The sequence below is a fragment of the Lepidothrix coronata genome, unplaced genomic scaffold (genome assembly GCF_001604755.1).
Source record: "Lepidothrix coronata isolate B3197 unplaced genomic scaffold, Lepidothrix_coronata-1.0 Scaffold1, whole genome shotgun sequence".
NCBI lineage: Eukaryota > Metazoa > Chordata > Aves > Passeriformes > Pipridae > Lepidothrix > Lepidothrix coronata.
In genome coordinates, this window is record NW_016690181.1 from 13,803,084 (window position 1) to 13,824,929 (window position 21,846).

At 39.3% G+C, this 21,846-nt stretch overlaps 1 protein-coding gene across 6 annotated transcripts; it reads left to right on the forward strand.

The window, feature by feature from the left end:
- Window positions 1-124: 124 nt before the first annotated feature.
- On the forward strand, window positions 125-21,304 carry HPS5 (HPS5, biogenesis of lysosomal organelles complex 2 subunit 2). Of its 6 annotated transcripts, none has more exons than XM_017809156.1 (23): window positions 125-186; window positions 1,386-1,555; window positions 1,977-2,087; window positions 2,917-2,981; window positions 3,595-3,787; window positions 5,271-5,404; window positions 6,502-6,717; window positions 7,061-7,132; window positions 7,368-7,456; window positions 8,420-8,598; window positions 8,823-8,981; window positions 10,109-10,268; window positions 12,259-12,376; window positions 14,124-14,270; window positions 15,025-15,099; window positions 15,612-16,219; window positions 17,579-17,702; window positions 17,905-18,060; window positions 18,531-18,650; window positions 18,937-19,050; window positions 19,376-19,482; window positions 20,159-20,444; window positions 20,896-21,304. In XM_017809156.1, the coding sequence occupies exons 2-23, from the start codon at window positions 1,448-1,450 to the stop codon at window positions 20,954-20,956; spliced, it is 3,402 nt and encodes a 1,133-aa protein (XP_017664645.1). In that variant the 5' UTR covers window positions 125-186; window positions 1,386-1,447; the 3' UTR covers window positions 20,957-21,304. The 6 variants fall into 6 exon arrangements, 5 of the variants coding, with proteins under 5 accessions (XP_017664645.1, XP_017664621.1, XP_017664628.1 ...); XM_017809132.1 differs by having other exon boundaries at window positions 127-640; XM_017809139.1 differs by having other exon boundaries at window positions 127-523.
- The last annotated feature ends 542 nt before the right edge of the window (window positions 21,305-21,846 follow it).

The following is a 21,846-nucleotide window of genomic DNA, read 5'->3' on the forward strand; positions in this document are numbered from 1 at the left end:
CGGGCGCGCGCCTGACGCGGCTTCCTCCTCCTCCCCCTCCTCCTCCTCCCGCGCGCTCCGGGTGACGCAGCGCCGGGCGGGCGCGCGCCCCTGCCCCGCCCTCCCGCGTGTCACGTGACTGCGGAGTCTGGAGGTGGCGGCGGGAGCGGCACCGGGAGAGGGAACTGGAGAGGGAGAGAGAGAGCGGTGCGGGACCGGGACAGAGGGGACCGCGGGTGAGGGACCGGACCAGGGGCGAGCGGTGCTTCCTGGCTGAACGTCTCCCCGGGCCGGCGCCGCCCCGCGCGTTAAAGGGTCAGGGGGTCTGTGCCGCGGCCCCGTCGGGGCTCTCGGCTCCCACCCCTGCCCTGCCTGCGGTTCCGGGAGGAGCTGGGGGGTTCCCTCTCAGCTTTTGCGGTGCTTCGCCTCGCTCCGTGTGTCGGAGAGAAAGTGACGCCGTGTCGTGGTTCAGCTCCAGCCGGCAACTCGTGGCCACTCAGCCCTCCCCAGCAGCGGAGTAGGGGAGATAATCGGGAGGGTAAAGGTGACAATTAAGGCTTTTAAGACGTCTTGAGAATTTTGAAGAAGTAACTTTCAGTTTCTCTGGCTAAATTCGTCTGTTCCCTTTTCCTAGTTCCTAGTGAGAACGTTCACTTTTCTTGTAAGGAAACATAAGGTTCCACATGACCGGCTTTTCTGGGAGGGAGTTACTTAATTTGTGGGACTGCACACTAAACGCTACTTAGAAATTCAGGGGCTTGAGTATGCGGTGTAACAAGTTTGGGGTTTTGTTAAGCAACGCACAACTTAAAAGCTCAACAAGAGATTCTTTTAAAGTATGTGCCCTTTATAAAAAATATATGACGTTGCAGGTTTGATAGGTATTTAGTCACCAGTTTTCACTCTGCGTTACCTCTCCTGTGTGATGGAAAAGAGGGACCATGGAGAGAATAGTTTATAGTTGTATCAGAATGCACAAATGCAGGTAATTCTAAATTTGGTATTACTTGAGGATAATACTTATTAAATTTAGTTTTGAGGGAGAAGATGATGTAGGTGTAAAACGCAAATGCTGAATGTTTTCTTTGAGAAAATTAGTTTCAAATCAAGGGTGCATGCTGTGAGGGGAAGTGTGTTTTTCTATAAAACACGGCTTTTTCCATAGTTAGGCAGAACTTGTTTCACTGGTGGATATAAATACAATTTCAGTGTTTTGAAGATGGGTATCTGAAATGAACAAAAACTTCTCATAAATGAAGCAGAAATCTAATTTTGCAGCCCTTGGGCCTTTTTGGCAAACTGAAACCTGATGATTTTTGAGTGGGAAAACATTGTATTTCTTTAAATACAGAAAACCAGATATAATACTATAAAAATTAACTAATCAAGAACTTAATTTTTGGCAGGTACAGCTAAAAACTGAAGTTGTAACATACTCATGAGTGAGCAGCACTAGTCGTGTATATCAATGGCCTCTGTGCCAGTAATTCCAGACTCTTACAACCATGTGTTGGCAGAGTTGGAATGTTTAGATCCATTGCTTTCTGCACTCAGGCTGGATTCCAGTCGTCTGAAGGTGAGTTTGTGGTGTTTGCTGTTTTGTTTGGGTTGAATTTTTTAATTCAAATAATAACCTTATTTTGTTAATTATTTGATTAAACCATAGGATTCATCTCATTGTTTTTCGGGGTGTGCATTCTAGCTTATGGGAGGGAACACTTCCTAAGAAAGAGTGAAGACAAAGGATCCTGTTACTCTGTGTGTTTTCTGATGCAGCTGTGGGGTACATAACACAGCCTGACATGGTTGCTGCCTTACACTGTTTGCTCCAGTTGCAGAGTGTGCTGTTCTAATATCTCTGCTGCCAGTGTTTCAGGAGGGGTGCGCACAGCTGGCAAACAATGAAGCCTTTAAAAAAATAATAATGCAAGAAAAATAATGCTGTGATTAGAACTTAGCAGCAGCCAGGTTGTGCATTATGATTTTTATTCCTTCAGTGCACGTGTATAGATGTGTCGAAGAGATGGCTGGCTCTGGGTAGTTCAGGAGGAGGACTGAACCTTATCCAGAAAGATGGTTGGAAGCAAAGACTCTTTCTCACTCATAAGGTAAGAGTAAAGAATGCTAAATGAAGATTTATGAAAATGGGGCTGGGAAAGAGACATTATTTCAAGTTAATCTTTATTAAGAGGAATCTTCAGCTTGCTAATTGTCCAAATAAGGTGAAGTTTTGGACAGCTGTGTTTAAAATAGGCTGCAGTTCTGGAGTGTATTCCCAGAGTGTGTGGTGTAATAGATTTCATTAGGTGTGAAAGAAATTACCTAAGACATTTGTTTTTCAAATGCTTATTTTTAATAGCAGCAACAAAGTCACCTGAATACTTAAGAATCAGAAGAAAACTTTGAACATGAAACCAGAAAAACTCACGTATAGATAACTCCCAGTGTTTGAATGTCCAAACCACGATATACCGGGATAAGTGAAGAAAAGATAGGCTGACTTGCTTTTGCTGGAAGAGATGATGGAACAGGGATTGCTGCTTCTACAGTAGATGCTGTTTTTCCTGGGAGCCACTGGTGCTTCCAGTGTAACATGAATGCAGACATTTTTTTAAGGTTGGGAGCATCTCAGTTCTGGCAAAACAAATCCCAAAGGTGCAAGGACAGGAGACTGATGCTTCTGTGTTTTACAAATTGGAGAATGCACTGCAGTCATTGCACTTGATGTTCTCATGTTGTTGGCAGCTGCATCCTTTTGGAGTAAGCTCAGTGCTTGCAAACAAAACCCAGACCAAAAAAACCCAACCACATCACAAGAAAGTGGTGGCATCTGCTGACATGATTCTGGTTTATGTCTTAAAGATAATTAAGTTGCATAGCGGTAAAGGCAGTATAGGAGCAACTTTTACCTGTGCTCACTCCAATACCTCCTTTCAGGAAGGTGCCATTTCCCGGGTGGCCTGTTGTTTGCATGATGAAGACTATGTTGCTGTTGCCACCAGGTGAGTGATGCACCTACAAACTTGAGTGCTGGATAAATATTTTTAAGTAGCTTCTGAGTTTCAGACTTGGATGCCTGCTGAGAACTTGGAGGGGCCAGGGAATTAACTGGTAGAGGGCCCTACAGAATGATTCTCTACTTAATTTTTTTTTTCCTGGAATAATTGTTCCAGAATAAGTATTATTTCTGTAACAGAACATTTATGGGAGAGCTCATACATGTGAAGTTATGATGATAAATGTCTCTCTGAGACCTTTCAGCATCAAAGAAGCATCTTCGTTAACTTGGCAGAGAGACATTGGTAGTTAATGCCACTTACATTGCTTAAAATCCATTTAAACTTAAGTATTTTTTCTCATCCTCACTGGCAATTCTAGTAAATGTGAGATTAGCCTTCCAAAGCTGCTGAAGCATTGTAATGCAATGAAGGACACTTCTTCTTCAGAATTAAGTGTGAGACGCTTCTTGAAAGCATGCAGCCTCCAACTGAACCAGCCCTGAGGTGTGCTGCTTCCCTTGGGTTTTCTGTTTCTTTGGAAAAATGCAACTTTATCACTGATAAGACATTAGAAGACTTATTCTCAAATTGCACATTTTTTTTTAAATTGTTGTAGCCAAGGTCTTGTAGTAGTCTGGGAGCTGAATCAGGAACGTCGTGGGAAGCCAGAACGGATTTATGTTTCCTCTGAGCATAAGGGCAGAAAAGTCACAGCTCTGTGTTGGGATACTGCTGCCCTTCGAGTTTTTGTAGGAGATCATGTGGGAAAAGTATCAGCCATCAAGATTAACACATCGAAGCAAGGGAAGGTAAAATGTTGCATACTTTGACTGAGATTAATCCACAGGATGTGATGTGTGGAATCTTTTTGTTTATTTTAGTAAAGTAGAACTGGGCAGGACTTGCCAGCTGATGTTCTGGTAGCTTTAACTATTGGGATGAAGAACTAGTCTCTTGAGACAACTGTAGAAATCCTGACCCGTGAACTTGCCCCACTCTCCTATTTTAGTAATGCAACAGGAAAATGCTTTCAAGTGTTCAGAATTAAAAACTGGATGAGCTGCTTCTTCTTGTAACTTAGAAGTATCCAAGTCTTGGTGTTTCTGAGCCTGTTGGATTCCTTAGAGTCCAGCTACAGGTTCAGCTGTTTATTTTAGTCCTCAGCTCAGCTGTTGGTCTGAGAAAGGGCAGTCCCAGACTCTGATTTTGCTTGGCTTTGTCTGGATACTCTCATTCTTAAAGATATGGATTAGATAAAACAAACGGTGGGTGGACATCAAGCCTACATCCATTACATTTTGTGCAAAGGGCAAACATGTTAATGATAGCAGCCTGATTTCTAGCCCTTGAGTGTTCTTTAGGTTTTACCACTACTGGGTCCTTTCCTTCTCCTTTTAGTCTGTAAAGAGGAGCAGAACCTGGAAATCATTGTGCTCTTCCAGGTCCTTTCTAGCCCTCGTGGAAGATTTTGATAGAAAATTGACTTAAAAGTAGCAATACTGTTCATTGTATTTACAGAAAAAGGGAAAAAAAATCAGCTGTGAAAAGAGAGAAGGGGAGAGGAGAGAAGGGCAAGGCCCACAGAAATGTGTCTGGTCATGCCTGTTAAAGGAATGGCATTGTTGGTTCTCTCCTGTAATTCACTTTGTCACATTCCTATCAAGGACAACAACTTTCAGCTGGCAAAAATGGCAAATGGCTTCTAGAAAACTTGAGTGCAGTTCCCAGTAGTTTCTTATTTGTAAGAAGTCTGAGAGTGTTTACCACCCATGCAAACTGAGACAGTTGTGTGATAAATAGTATTGGGGTAATTTGCTGCCGAGTAATATAGAAGGCAAGTTTATATAAACAACCTAAATCCAATAGAAGTTGGTTTTTTTGTATCAATTAAGCCCTCAGGTCTGTTTCCATAAAACTGTTTGCTGGCTCGAAGTACATGTGGGAAGAATTGGAGAAAAAGCACAAAGCCTAGAATAGCAAGAATAAAAAAAATCTCTCCTAATGTTACAGAAAAAAACCACTATAAAGAAATGTCAGGATGCTACAGGAATATGATTTTTTTTTTCTTAAATCTTCAGTAAAGGTTTTGGGAAAAGGAGGATTTAGAGTTTTGTGCTTCTGAGTATTGAAGCCTTGTTTTGTAAAGGACAGAGAAGAAAGGAAGTGCTTATGCTGTGTATTCGTAGTGTACATGATTCTTTTCTGAATTCTGCAATTTTAACTGAATGAAATAGTGTTTACTTTGAACTGAAGACCAGTATGTGTTCTTTCTTTTTTTTTCTCTCTAACTAGGCTGCTGCTACTTTTGTCATGTTTCCTGTTCAGATTATAACCACTGTAGATTCTCGGGTTGTTCAGCTTGATTATTTGGATGGCAGACTGCTCATATCTTCACTTACACGCACTTATTTGTGTGATACTGAGAGGCAAGTTGTATTTTATTTGTGAAATACTGGACTTTACTGAGTCACATACAATTTCTGAAATGACATCTGGAAATTATCCACCAGTTTTCCTGCTCAAAGCAGAGTCAGGTAGGGTGGATTTTGCGGGACTATATCCGGTTAGGTTTTGAGGTTGGAAACTGCACAAGCTCCGTGGGCAACCTTTGCCAGCATTTCACCACCCTCACAATAACAGAGAATGGGAAAAAAAGAGAATCCTCTTACGCTGAAATGGGATTTCCTGGATTTCCATTTTTGCCTGTTGCCTGTTGTCCGTTCACTGGGCATCACTGAGAGCAGTCTGGCTCTGTCTTCTTTAGTTCCACATCAGGTATTTGTACATATGGGATCAGATGAGTTCCCTCTGAGCCTCCTCTGTTCCAGGCTGACCAGCCCAGCTCTCCCAGCCTCTTACAAGGCAGGTGCTGCAGTCCCTTAGTTGGCTTTGTGGCCCATTGCTGGGCTTGCTCCAGTGCATTGCTGTCTCTTGTACTGGTGAGCCAGCTGGCCTCTACTGGTGTCTAGGGTTATTCCTTCCCAAGGGCAGGACATTGCATTCCTTGATGTCTGTTTACCTAGCCCATGCTCCCTCAGTTTGTGGAGATGTTGGCAGGGGCAGTGTCAAAAGCCTTAGTCAAGTAAAGATGAACAATATCCACTGCTCTCCTCTAATCTGTCAAGCCAGTTGTTCTGTTTTACAGGGCTATTAACATGATTTCCCTTTTATAAATTCATGCTGACTATTCATAATCACCATCTTATCTTTCATGTCATTGGAAATGGTTTCTGGGAACATCTGCACCATTACTTTCCCATCACCAGGTTGACTGACTGGTTCTGCTGAAAAAACCCCACCTTTGTAGTCTAAGCATTCATTTAAACTAATGAATATTTCTGCACCCTGTCTTGTATAGACTTCATGCAGACTTTATAATAGTCATTACAGATATTTATTTTTTTTTAAGCACCAAAAGCAATTCAACACCTGGGACTTAGTATTTTTGCTCTTGAAGAAAAACATAAAATTAATTAGAACCTTTTTTAATGCTGCCTTAACAAGCATGTTGTTTTTCCACTAGAGAGAAGTTTTGGAAAATTGGCAATAAAGAGAGAGATGGAGAATTTGGAGCGTGTTTCTTCCCTGTTGGAAAAAACAGTGGGAATCATCAGCCATTAATATATTGTGCTCGACCTGGCTCAAGGATGTGGGAGGTGAACTTTGATGGGGAAGTGCAAAGCACACATCAGTTCAAGCAGCTGCTCTCATCACCACCTCTTCCTGTGGTTACTCTCAGGTAGAAACATGAGTGTTATCACAGATAAACTTGCTTGGGACTTCCAGACGAGCTGGAAAGAACTGCATTAATGCTGAGAAAATTAAAGTCCTACTGCAGTCAAATGTTAATCCTACTTGTCATCTTAATACATTCTTCTTTAATAACTGAAGCCAGTAGGTGAGTTATCAAAAATGCCAAAACATTGATTCTGCAGGTGTGTCTGTGTGACCCCTGTGAATGCTGCTGTCATAAGAGTGTATTTGTTTAAACCAGCCATGTATTTACAGGGTTAAGAATATTGTACAAAGGAACTGATGTTATTGTAGTTATGCTTGTAATGAATAATGATTTTACTTTACAGGCAGGATCCTCATTACACTGGTTCCAGCTGCTCTCCACAATCTTTATCTTTCCCCAAGCTGCTGTATTTGACGTGAGTATTTGACAGCATAACTTCCTATGATAAAGTAGACTTTAAAAAATTGTATAATTTCCTAATTTATATTTCTGGTTTTGGCTTCTTGTGTGAGAATTTTCCAAGTCCCGTGCTAAACAACTGTCTCACTTTTTGCTTGCTGTACTTAAGCCAATGCCGTCCCTGCATATTTTATTTTTTTTTTAATTTTACCACAATCAACTTGCTCCATTAACATCTGCTTTCCTTGCAGTGAGCACTGTGTGGTGACCTGGACAGAAAGAGGCATTTATATTTTTCTTCCCCAAAGCGTTCAAGTCTTACTTTGGAGTGAAGTGAAAGGTAAATGTTACAAAACTGCTCTGTAATATTGTCTGTTACACTAGTCACTTTTGAAGTCCTTGCCTAACGTGGAGCCTTTTCAAGCTCACTTTCTGCAGCTGGATTGCAGAACATTTATCAGAAAACTTTCCTTGTTATCTCAGGTATATCCTTGAATATTAACCCTTTCCCTGCCTATTCCAGCCAACCCCTCCCTCCGTATTTCTGAGAACATGCTTGTTGAGAAACAAAATGTGATGTAGAGTGAATCTTAAAATACAGTAATTGAAATACAGGTGATTAACTTCCAGTATCTTTTCCTCTTTTCTCTTTATTCAGATTCATTGTCAGGTGTCCCGTGAAGGATAATCTGACCGCTGAAAGCTTAAAACCTGTTTTTTATTAACACCTGTCTAAATTGCATCCAGGGAATATATTTATTTGGCAAATGAGTGAACCTTCATAAATGGTTGTGTATATGGTTATAAGCACAGTCCTACAGCAGTCAGTCAGTCTTTTCCTTCCCCGTCTCTCCCTCCGTTTTGGTGTTAAGTCTCCAATGCCTTTGTCCTGGAGTGTTTGCATACAGCATAACTATTGCATTTGAAAAGTGCTCAAAGGCCAAAGTGTTTTTCTACCAATGGATGTTTTCCTTGTGTTTCAAAGCTAACAATGATGTATTTCTCATCTTTATCAAGCTTTAGTTTTTTGCCTCCCATCTGAGCAAAAGGAAACTTTTTGGTAACTTCAGTGTATTTTTTGAATGTTTTCTAGAAATGCAACTCTGGAAAGTTTTGATACTTTGGATGCTAGGTCAGCACTGTTCATTGTTTGTTTTCCCCATGCCACTTGTGCTATGGTGTATTAGGCTTTTGCACTCATTTGCAGTCAGATGAAAAATACACTTTCACCTTTCAGGAACAGAAAGGAATGTAGGCTAACAATTTCAGTCGTTTAGATATTTCTGTGCATCTGGTTTTGCAGATATTCAGGATATTGCAGTTTACAAGAGTGAGTTGTTCTGTCTGCATACAAATGGAAAAGTTGTGCACCTCTCCCTTCTGCTGGTCGACCGCTGCGTAGAGCGTCTGATGAGAAGAGGGTTCTGGACCCTTGCTGCCAGGGTCTCTTGTCTCTTCCAAAATTCAATTATTTCTTGTAGAGTAAGTAAACATCTCTATGTAAATGTTCAGTGCAGCTTCACTGTCTTTCTGTCCCCCTTCCATTAAGTTTCATGGGTTACGGAGAATCATTTTGTTGGAGTTTTTAAAAAGTCATCTAAATATTATGCTTTTAGGATGAATATTAGCCTGCACATATGGCACTTTTTACTTTTTCATATGTGCATTAGAAATAATAATGCTTCTGTTTCACTGTGTACTTCTAGGCAAGAAAAAATTTGCCTCTAGACAAGCTAGAGCACTTGAAGTCTCAGCTGGATGCCTCAACCCAGCAAGATCTCACTATGCAACTGGAAGAACTGATTTCCAAGTTGGAACCTCTAGATTCCGCATGCAGCAGTAGAAGAAGCAGTATTTCATCTCATGTATGTGTATTGGTAGAGCTAAAAATGTTGTCTACAGGTTTTATCTTTATGGCTTAAAATCACCTTGTTGTTCTCTTTGAAGATGAGGCTTTCATTTTTACCATGTCTACTAGAGCTTATAGTGCTACCTTCTAAAATTAGGTGTGAAATACCATTACTTGCATTCTGTAAGCTCTCAGACATCTGCCTCTTTTCAGTATTATTTTGGGGCTAGTGGTTGAGATGCAAAAAAAGATTGATATGAAGGGGGCTTTCTCCACAGCTGAGTTTAGTGTCTTAACATGCTTCAGTGAAGATCATCTTGATTGTAACTGTAGTTTTATGTGGGGAAAACTGAATGTCTGAATACTTAGAACTATCTTAGCCCTGTTGAAAAAATTATCTTACTTTATGAAGCTTAAGCAGAAAGTTCTAAGGAAAAAAGTCAAAACATATTTCTAGTACTCTTACACAGCGTATTTGTAATATTCGTTTACATGTACAGCTGCTTTGTACTGTCTTGGCTTCCCAGCAGCTTTTCAAGAAAAGGGAAATACTTCATAGTTAATACAGTATCAGCTGCTGCTTTTGCTTTAAACATGTTTAAAAAGTGAAGTTTAGAAAGCCAAGTAACGTAAATACCATCTTGGTGTGATATTTTTAAATTAGCTGATGGGAAAGTAAATTCCGTAGACTGACCATGAGCAAAAGAATCTGAGTGTGTCCTGGAACTGAACAGTTCTGCAGGGTCTGTAATTGTGCTGTCTGGGTGTGGCTAACCAGCAAAAAGAACACGGACTCTTGGGCATGCAGGCAAGAAGGGGTGAAGTGACTGTCTCAGCTGCAGGACTAAAGCTGAGATGGTTTTTGCCTTGTACTGAGCACACCAGTTGTTTCACAGGCTGCCTTCCTAAAAGCAATTGCAGCATCCACATTTTTTCCAAGTCACTGAACTGCACTCTTCTTGGCATCTGTGTCCTTTTCCATTCTGGATAAGTAAAAAATACATTGTTAGGGATTTTGCAGACACTGAATCATGAAGTGCTGTGATGCTACTTGTGTGGGTATGGTTGGATAAGTTCACTGCAAGATGTTAACACGGAAGTACAACTCACACAGTGTCTTAACTCCTCTGCCTTGTCTGACAGGAAAGCTTCAGTGTCTTGGACTCCGGAATATACCGTGTCATCAGTCGGAGAGGCAGTCAGTCAGATGAAGATTCATGTTCTCTCCACAGTCAAACGTTCTCAGAAGATGAGAGACTTAAAGAATTTCCTGCACACCAGGAAGATGAGCAAGTAGACCTTGGTACTGTTTCTTAATGAAAATATGGGGTTTGGATGTGATTTTTATTTGTTCTATGAGAATTCAATTGGGTTGGCTCTGTGCTCTTATTTTCCACTATCAAGTTATTCATTATTAAGTCCTCTAATTTGACCAATGGGAACAGTCACCCCACCTTCCAGTCAAAATCCTTCTTGAAACATTGGGCTGAAAAGCTGACTCCACGGAAATCCAAGCTTAAAAGCAAACAAAGCAGAAGGTCCAGAGGACTTTTACCAGGCTAGGAATTCACTCCAGCTTCCCCCCCTTCCATGTGTAATTCAGCATTAATGCTAAGATTCCTTCAGCTGTCTATGCTAGTGTTAATTGAGCTTCAAAGAAGATTTGTTTGCAGCTGATATCCTTCCATAATATTTGTCCCAGGAAAGAATTTCTTAATCTTGACTCTGGCTTTATATTTCTTCAGGGAAAGCAATAGGCTTCTGATAAGTGTTCTTAACTTGCTTGCAGGGTTTCGTTTGTACAGGGGATCATCTCTTACACATGCAAACATTAGTGTAACCCATCCAGGGAGCTTTTTTTATTTCCTACAAATGTCTGTCACTGGACTAAAGCTGGAGTGAGAGTAAAGAGTTCTCTCTTCTGACTGGGATTGGGAGGGGGTGCAGAAATTTAGGATGATGAGGAGCTGGCTTAGTTCCACATATGGTAGGCAGACTTTCCAATTAAAAGGCTGCTTTTTAGCTTTTGGAGAGAGTAGATGGCAGTGGAGGATGGAGAGAATTTGGATGTTTTGTGGCAAAAATACACAGCGGGTAGGGAGAATATAGAAATTGGTATTTATTCCCCTACTTGTCATTAGTGTTCTCCTGCTGACTAAGCTACACAGTTTGTAGCACTTACGTTTACATGTGCCTCTTTACCTACATCACCAGACAAACAAGTGAGAAAACCTGGGAATGTATAATTTCCAATATTAAAACTTGCAAATGAAGGGACTTAGTTTTTGACTGGCAGAAGATAGAAAAGTTCTGTGTGTTCCACAAGAGATAACAAATTGTGGATGATTTCCAAGTAGAGATGTTTTAGATGCTTATTAAAACACGTGTACTTGATTTGGTATTTTAAAGAAATGGACTTAGTGTTTCCCCGCTCGCATTGACGCAAGATGTCATAAGTTTTTAGGTTTCTAGTCTGCATAAAGAACAAAAGCAGCTTTATTTGCAAGCAATTGTAAAATCAGTTTTGACCTTTAGCCACTGTCAAGAGGGACTGTGGATTCTGATGGTAGAATTTCCGTAACAGCACAGTGTCTTTTCCTCTCAACACCGTGGTTACTGCTGACTGTTGCAAAATGCAGTGTCATCCTTGCTTAAAATGGTCATTTTTTTTTTTTATTTACACCACTGAGATACAGTGTGTGTTTGTACCAGGAAATGATTAAAAAACACATCGTAGATGCTGTTAGGGATATAAGAGTGAAGAGGAAATAGTGGTTCTGTATTTCCTCTGATTCTTATCAAAAGGCAGAGAGCTGTGGACTCACTTTATATTTTTAAGTCCATTCAAATAAGAGGGTGATTTATGCCTTAACCATGGCATATGTGTCTCTCTCTGTTCATATGTGATTTAGATTTTGGAAATCATGCAACGTGAATTGATGTATGCCACAATACTTAATTTTCCTAGATGTATAAATGTCAATAGATTACATCAAGATTTTTCCCTTAAATGGACTGTAAGTCTACTTTTAGAAGATATTTTTCACACAGTCGTTGATCATAATTTGTCTTGCTTCAGAGCCAAAACAATCTTAATAAAGCAGACTTACTAGGTTCAAAGTCAGCAGTAAAATGGCCCTTGAAACCTGGCTCCCCACAATCTGGAATATAAAGTAGAAAAGTATTGCATGCAGATTATCCATTAATGAATTAGTGCCTTGCAGTTCATTTCACTGTTCCATTTTTTGCTAGGCCACTGTTTCATGACTTTTTATTTCAATTCCATTTGTTAGACAACGTATGTCATGCATCAGTGGTGGTTGAGGCTGACCGGAATGAGACATTTCTCCCATTCAGTATTCCTTTGTCATTTCGTTCCCCATCTCCTCTCGTCCAAGCTGTCAAAGAAAGGTAAAGCATGCAGCAGGTTCATTCATCCATTGCATCTTTCCCTTTTCTGTCCTCTGAATTTTTAGCATTTTGTGGTTTAGTTCATGTTCTGTTGTGCAAACACGTAACACTTGAATTGGAACACTGGACTTGCAGTCAGATTTGCCAGGCAATTTAAATCTTGGATCTTGGCTCTAATGAAGATTCACAGTGCTGCTGTTGACTTCAGTGGAGCCAAGATTTAAACCTTGTTTTTTAAGTAGTTAATAATTGTTAAATATCTAAGAATGTTTTACATTGTCCTGTAAACTGTGGCTGTGGTTTGTATTCAAAGGAAAATTCCTGAATACTTCTTTTTGGGATCTTGCTTTCCTGGGATTAGATTTCTAAAGAATGAGTGAAGACTTCCTATGTTGCTTGTGGGCAAACATTAAAATATTCAAATCAGTTAGATATTGCTAAAACACACTTGCAAAGTAGTCTATAATTTCTCCCACGCACTCTTCAGTGAATCTAATCAATTCCCCAGATATTTAAGGGATAATGGTAGATTATACCTGCTACAAGTAAATCTGGTAGTGTCCCTTTCATGCAGAAATCAATTTGCTATGTTAAAACTCACTTACAAAAATGGGAGGTCTGTACATATATAAAGGACATGGTGTTAAATACATAATTTTGATCAAATTGGTGTATGTTAATTACTGAGTTAAAATGTCTCTGGCCCACAGTGGTGATCTGAAAAATTGCATAGTCCTCTCTTGATCACTTTGGTATGTGAATTGTGTCCTGAAACAAAAATTTGTAGCTGATATCAACAGTGTGAAGATTTCAGAATAACTGTCACAAATACATGCAATGTTTTGAATTCTTTCCAAACCATAAACGGTTTTTAGGACTTCACTAGTAATTAGTGTTTCTACTTATAATGAGAGCTAAGTTTTCAAGTATTCACTGCATTCAATTTATAATTAAATAAAATACAATCATATTTACATATTTACATTTTTAATTTTTAAAAATTCACCTTTAATCCTTTTAGACATTTAAAGTCCAGTTGTTTTGCTACCTTTGAATCCTTTCTGTCTTCTGCAGCAACCTTTGGCTTTTGCTATACCTTGTTATAGTAAAAGATGCCTTTTTTTTTTTCTTGATGCTCTTAAACTAGTTCTGGACCAGAAAGCAGGAAGCTAATTTTTGTGTTCAAATCTTGATGACATAGTTCTCTTCATGGCAGTGGTAGAAATAATTGTGTTCTGGTATGTTCATTGAGCTTTTTCTTCAATAAAATACCTGAAGGGCTGGGACTTGATGATGTGAAAAGGACATTTTTTATGAGCTTTGTAATCTGAAGAATTAATTTTAAGCATTGTAAAATAGTTTCTTACCGCCAAGAGGGACATAATTTCCTAATGGTGCTTTCTGTTTATAAGCTTTAAAGTTCAGTGCAGTCAGTCTGCATTTATTGACATACAAATACATGTCAAAATGTATACACTAATCTTAGTACATGATCCTGTTTCTCCAGCTGAAAAAATACCAAGTGCTGAATACTTCAGAGCTGAAAGCATGGATCATGACTAAAATATGAATTTTGAGCAGATTCTTAATGAGATTTATTCCTATTGGACATCACTGCTTTCATCCTTTTTTCAAGAGTTCTTCATATTATAAAGTTTTCTGAAATGATGGTTTGAATGAAAAGAAAGTGCTTGGTTTGTTCGCCTTTGAACTTTCAGTTTTAAATGTTTGAACTTCTGATTCCCAGTGTTTCCAGCTTTGTACGCAAAACTACGGAGAAGATAGGCACACTTCATATAAGTCCTGACACTAAAGGAAGACAAGAAGCCAAGGATGATGAGCAGCTGCCAGAGCTGACTGCTAATCTGGTAGCATCTCCCCAGGAAGAGAAAGAGTGAGTGCAAAATCGCGTTTTCTTAGCAATTGCATTTGCTGAATGTCCTGAGGATAGCAACCTAGGGAAAAACTACTATTTCAAGCAGGATGAGGAACTCAGCATTAGATTTTTTGAGCTGCCTTCATTACTATGGTGGGTTTCACTGGTTCTCCCTGACTCTTTTCCTAGAAGTTGATGAGTCAGTGAACGCTGCTGAGTGTTGAATCATGCAGTCTGCACAGTGCTGCAATGACTCAAGAACATGAACATAGTGTATTCTCATAGAACAGATCTGTGATGCTCGTTGGACATGAGTCCACCAGTTCGTTTCCTGTCCTTTCTGAGTGGCGAGTAAGCACTTTTAGCTCTCTGAAAGCATATTTCGCTTTTGGTTTGTGTGGGTTGTGTTTATTTGGGTTCATTTATTTGTTTTTAATACAGAGTTAAGTTACTTCATATTCCAGTGCTAATTTACCATTTCAGACTAACTTTCATATAGTGATATGGCACTGGTTTTTATTTGGTACCTGCAGAAATCTACTGTAGTTGGAGTAGAAGCCATTACAGAAGGCCATAAAAATAGTATTGTCTGTTGTTCTTCATGCTTACTTTATCCATAATTTCTGTTGAGCTGTTCCTTCTTTAGAAATTAAAGCTTTGTATTTAATAGAGGAATTAATGTGGAAATAATGAGGAAATTTGTGAGGAAGTCCTCACTTAAATTATTAAAGATAATTCTTCAGATAAGACTGAAATGATTGTGTTTTTCTAGGTTAGAACCACAGAGCTGCCCGCTTCCTGAGGAGGACCGTCTAAGAGATCTCAAGGCTGCAACAGCAGAAGCTTTGTAAGCAGGGAAACTTTTTAGAGTATAGATATATTAGGCTTTGGTAGAAAAAATTACCATTTTTTTAAAATTCTGGATTTTTTCATTCATTACATGCATGTAAGAGTAATGCTCTAAATGTCTATTAACATAACCTGGAAGGATCTAATATGATGAATTATTTGATTCTTCTTTTTAAAACTAAGCAAAACCCACTAAAAGCTTATTTAGGTACTCTAGCATTATTATTCTTTTGTCCTAACTACAAGCACAGTTTAAAAAAATCAAAGCCACCCAACAAACAAAAATCCATTCTGAAGGAAGTCTTAGGGAACTCAAAATGTACTGAGATCAAACGCAGACAGCAATAAGTAACCTAAATTCTGTTTGATGCGCTCAAAACCCAAAAATAGCAACCACTGACACTAATCAAGTGCAGGAGTATACTTTGGGTTACACGGAGTACTTATGATGCTTCACTTGTGGCATTTTACTGCTGTTAAACTTGGAAAACCTCTTTTTTTATGCTGCAGAGCCAAACTCCAGGATCCCCAGATTTTATTAGAACCTCAGTGTATGAGAAGGGTTTTACAGGAATGGCTTGTCTATCTGGAAGAAAAATTCAGCAGCAAAGACCATTCTGCTTTGTCTTCTAAGAAAAGCAAGGCTGTGTGTGCTGAAGAACATAAGGCAGTCGTGGAGGAAAACCTGCGCCTGGGTCCAGCTGACGGAGACCCAGTGGACAAGGAACAGAGCAGTATTGTGAAAGGCTGCATTGAAAAGGAAAATACTGATGAAACTTGTGTAAGCAAAACCATGTGTGAAAATAGTACTGATTGGAGGGGACCTTTGGACTGCGGCTTTCAAGTGTCTCCCCCGTGTGTCCTAGAACCGGATGTTCAGAAAGATCTCGTGGACTTGACAACACTGTGTTTTGAGCTGCGTGTCTTTCTTTGTGGAAGTGGTGATGCTGAGGAGGGCTCTGATGGAAGTCTGCCACTGGCAGCCGTGTGGACCTTGGCTTGTAGATTTATGCGAAGATACTTCTTTCTTTTGGATTTAAAAAGAGTAAAGCAGTGTATTATAACCACATATGCAACCAGTCCTAATGTATGGGAAACGTACATTGCAGGATTGAAAGGTAACTAATGAAAATTGTATTACTTCTTAATCTGAAAGTAAGACTAGGAGAAAAAACAAAAAAAGCTTGAAGACACCCAAATTTGTGTCTGCAAATACTCCTGCAGGTGTGCAGAAGGTGGGTGTGTAGTGTGGGAGGGGGAGGATGGTTGGTGTGTGGGAGTATTTGTTCTGGTTTTGGGTTGTTTGGTTGATTGTTTTTCCCCCCAAGACTAATTTAGGAAGAACTGCTGGCTCCTTGGAGAGGCTGTTCTCCTCTGCTCCTACTTTGCAATTTTGAAATTTTTAGTTTGCATGGAGCTTGTTGATTGAACTCTGGAGTGATCACAGCCTAGATCTATTTACAAACAAATATACCTGCTTCAAAGAGCAAAAGCATCTTAATTAGAATCATGTCTGTAAAAACAAGGCAAAAGTGAGGGGAGGGGCTTCATCATTTGCACTGAAAGATTCAACTTGTAGAGGAATGTGGTTAATGTGAAACAAAACTGAATGGAGTGAATGGTTTCATGCAAATGAGTGGCTTGTGATCACTTCAGACTTCCTTGTTCCACAGAAATACTTTCTGATCTTTTTGATGCCTGTTTAATCTTATTGAACCAGAGCTTCATGATTATATTGGAAACCAGAACTTTTCTGTTCTCTGCATTCAGCCTCTGCTGTATATATTTAAGAGTGCATTAAAGTCTTGGTATTGATTTGACTCCAACAGGGAGTATTTAAACAACAGAATCTTGCTTTGAGGGTTGGTATCTTGGTATTCGGGTTTCTGGGAATCTCTTCACTGTTTGGATTCTGAGAGTCTTAGAAGTGAAAGTAATGTATGCATTCCCAGTTGTCCTTAGTTGGACTGCACTTGTGCCTGTAGATTAATATCTGCATTTCATCGGGATTGAGGTTTGTGTTGAATTCTGTGTTCTATTAAGTCAGTGTTCAAGCTGCAGTTTTTATTTATTAATAGGAGAAAATTGTAATATGTGAGAACTGATGCAGATCTGTATTGTATTCAGCAAGACATCCATCCTGCTGTGGGCTATCTTTTCTCACATGAGAGAAAAATTACCTCCTCAGAAGTCTAAAGAAGAGGAAAATACATCAAGAGTGTTATTCCATGCCTTAATTGTATCAAGAATTACCAAATTGCTTTATAACTGTAATTTGTTGCAAGCACAGATTAGTGATGTTGATTTCTGTAAATGAACAAGTAGGATCTGCTCACTTGTTACTACTGTTAGTTGGAGAGTTCCATGAAGGCAATGATAGCTGTTGTTCAGTGTAAGGACAAAAAGGGGGGGGGTGTATGTGTTAAGGAAAAAAACCCTTGCCCATATCTTGTAACTTGTGCACTGATTTATTTCAGAACTAACTTGTCACAGTCCAGTGGCTTTAGCAATGGAGGGTGAAGATATGTTGAAAATACTGAAGCTGCTACATGACCTGGGGCCGTGGGATGACAGCCCGCTGTTACTGGTACATGCTAAAAGGTTTGTACCCAAATCTTCCTTTTCTCTTCCTCAGAGTGGTTAACTTGCAAGCAGGAATCGGTTCACTTAACATTTCATGAAGATTTCTGGGAATCTCTAAGAGAGATCACCTTTCAGTACTGTCTTGAACTTGCAAGACATCTTGGAAAAGTGATCATTTTGCTGTTTGGTTCTGAAAATAGTTTTTATCCTCTCTTTCCAGGCTTTATGAAAAATTTGGGGAAACGGCTCTTCGGCCCTTGATCAAATTCTACCCCTCTATTTTGCCTTCTGATATTAAACAGCTTTGCAGGAATGATCCAGCTCACTTCTTAGCATATTTAGATAGTCTGGTGAAATCAAAGCCAGAGGATAAAAGGTAAAGGGAATACAGAATCTTTTTTGTTGTCTGCTCTCTTCATCATGTAATTGTGTGGGGTTTTTTGGTTTTGGCTGTTGGGGTTTTTTTTAGTGCTTCTTTATCTGTCTACTTGGTGTTCTTTAGCATTAGGTTTGAGTTAATTTGCCAGTTTTAGTTGGTATCAGATTGGAGTTTTTGTTAGATTAGATTCTAGTTTTAAAAGGATTTTCCTAAGCAATACTTTTAATGAAACTGACTTTTTGTTCCTGTCTGCAGTTTAATATACCAATGTTAGACACCATTTAAAAAAAAAAAAAACTTGATGGTTTTTTGTGGTCCCCTCAGTTTGCAGAAACATAAACCATTTTATGCCTCTCTGTATTTCATTTTACATCTTTTTTGTTGTTGTTGTTTGTCCATACACACTCTGCTTCTCCATATCTGGTATATTTAAAACTGGTAGGACTTTTTCTGTGTGCTTTTTCTAGGCCGTCTCTCCTTAGATCTCTTCTGCAGCCCGAATCTCTGCGGTTGGATTGGTTGTGCTTGGCAGTTTCTCATGATGCTCCACAAAGAGCAAATACTGTGGATGCAGAAGGAAATCCCAGGTAAGGTGGGTTTCACCCAAGGTCCTGAGTGCAACAGAAAGCTTTAAGAGATTTGCAGTCTTTTGGCTTAGATTTTGTATGACAGTTCGGATGTCACTGTCTCCTTGGAGCATGTTGCAGATTTCAGCAGAGGAGACAACCAGAGGGTTGAATAACTTATCTATAAGCTTTTCAGAGTGACTGCACACGGTGTTTCATTCATTTTTCCTCCTCTCTTTTCATATACCTGCCACAATGTTCTGAAGAAAATCAATAATGCTTTAAAACTGAATTTCTCATCTTCTAGGCCACGATCACATTTGTTTACTTGGGGCTACAGCCAGCTCATTCTGCTTTTGATTAAACTCCCAGCTGATTTTGCTACAAAAGAGAAGATGGCTCACATCTGTAAGTCACACGGGTAAGGAGAAGACTTGGTTATTCTTGAGGCTTGGTAAGTTGGTATTCTGACTCCAAAAAGATACAAATGAAAATGACCCGTCTGCTTCTTAATTGGACAGTCTTTATTTAAAAACCTTTCATTTTTTGAGAATGAATATTGAGTGTCCAGTTTAATGTACTAAACACCCCTTCTGGTTGAGAGGTATTCACCATGTCCCCACTCTATTTCTGGCATTCAAGAAATGTAGTTGCTCCTGTCTTTACTTAAATGAGCATGTAGTTGTTCTTGACTTTGGTTTAAACTGAGTATTTGATTCCTGGAAATCTTTACTCTCTTATTCAAGATTTTGGCCTGGATATCTTTTTCTCTGTCTGGAGCTGGATAGAAGAATAGAAGCCTTTACTAATATTGCTCATTTGGATGATTTAAGCCTGTTGAATGGAGAAGATGGTTAGTGATTCTTAAGCTGTGTAAATATACATGTAATATAGGAACTGCCTGTGTATAATGATTTGCCCACAAAGCTGAGTTGAAATTGTATTTTTTTTGTTTAGGTAGCCCTAACTGTGTACAGTGCAGCATATTTGAATGGGTGTTACAGTCCTGTATTCACAAAGCACAGTCACTGTGCTTTGTGAAATCAGTTGTGCTAGAAAATGCTTATAAATTCAAGAATGTAGAGTTGTGTATCAATTGGGAGTAAAAGGTAAACTTGTTGTTGTAGATAGAAGAATAGCAAGCCTTCCTGCACAGCACAAAACTCCCACACTACATGTGCACCCACCCAAAGTTAGGGTGAGCAAAGCATTGCATTACAGGGCAGAACTTAGAAGAAAATTCCTGTACCCCTAAGATGGACAAAACTTTGACTCTTGACTTAATCCAAAGCCTTAAATACTGAATTATTGTGAAGCTTAGTGTGTTCACCACTAAATCTTTACACTGGGTCAGTCAAAGCAGTACATATCTGTGCACAATTTGCTTGTTGATAATGTTTGGTTTTCTTAAATCTTCCCAGAGTAAACCAGAATATTTAGCCTCCCTTTTACAACAGATATAGTTAAAATAGCAGGCTTAGAGTAATCCTTGGTTTACAAATAACATAACAAACTCATTTTACATCTAGGTTGCATTCCAGAGACCATAGAAGAGTGGAAGTTTCTTCTGCATCTTGCACAAAACCACAGCACAGCCTTGCACCACCATGGCCAACAGAACGGGAATGCCGTCAGCAATGGTGGCACGAGCTGCCCAGACTGCATCACTGTGGAAAATGTGGCTCTACTGCTGGCCAGGGCCATCGGCCCCAACCATGCTTTGCCTCTCTTGCAGGAGTGTGGCTTGACACCTGAGTTGTCTGAGAGATTTACTGGTGTCTGTGAGATACTGAGAATTGCTGAGAAGAGGCAGAGGTAAGAGATGTGTCAGCAGAAGATCCACACTATTTGTTTTGGATCTCCTCTGTGCTTTAAACTTTCTTTTCAGTTAACAAGAACATGAAGTGCTTCACATCTTTACCTTGGATTTTAGGCTGAGGTGAAAGCTTTCCTATTATTTAAGAATTGTGTGTTTTGCAGTGTAGGCATTTTAAAATTGAAAATAAGGAAACAGGAAATCATACATTAAAGAATATGTAAAGGAGATTCTCTGAAGGAGATGTGTCCTGCTGAGTCCTGCACAGACTCTGATCTCACCTATTCCTTCCAGAGAAGGCATGCAAAGTGATCAGGTTGCTACTTCTGAAATGCAGTCACATTTTTTACAAACTTTTCTTTAAAAAGCAAACCAAAACCGTTGTTAGCTAACCGTTGTTAGCTTTTTTTACTGTTTAACCTTTCTTTTTCTCCTTTGTTTTAATTGCAGAGCGCTGATTCAGTCTATGTTGGAAAGGTGTGACCGGTTTTTGTGGTCTCAGCAAGCATAGTAAACAACTTTGGAAAATTCTGGGAACGTTTTTTAATGTAATGATTGTAAATTAAAGTGCCTCTTAAACTTCACAGGCCCTTAAGGAAACGAACTCCTATCTAAAAGTTCAGTTGTATTGAGCCAGTCTCCATCTGGCAGGTATCTGACCAGGAACTGTTGAGAGTTCTTCCTTATTCCTTTGGAGATGAGTTTTGAGCTGTAGAACTTAAATTAAAACAATACAGTATTTATCTTGAAATTAAGGTCACAGATTTCCAAGACAAAAATTCCTGAATTTATTTTCTGAGTCTACGACTTAAGTGTTTAGGGATATGAGCCCCTAAGTATTAAATTATGGTATATAAAATTTTTTTGTTTCTTTGTTTGCAAACATGAGAAACCATTCCTGGGAAATATCTAAGCCCATACTTGCTTAACTTTCCTGTAAATTGCATTGACCTTTACTGTTGCTGTAGAAGTGTTTGTTACGGTAGCCTTTGTTTTTTTTCTCCCTCTTAAATTATACAGACAGATCTATTTGAAATACATTAATTGAACCAAGTCTTAAAATGGGAGGGAAATACTTTTCAGTAGTCAATTAATGGTTAAAAATGCTGATGAACAGAAAAACTTGTTAAATGAGCTCACTGTTAAACTACAAGCACAATATTTCTATATTCCCCATATCTGTTTGTGCAGTATGACTATAGACATCAGTTGTGATATTCCAACAAACCTCAGGCCAGTGGAATTAGAATCAGAGTCATTTAAGTTGGAAAAGACCCTAAAGATCCAACTGTTAGCCTAACACTGCCAAGTTCACCACTAAACCATGTCCGTAAGTGCCACATCTACACAACCTTTAAATGCCTCCACAGGGATGATGATTCAACCTGGCAGTCTGTTCCA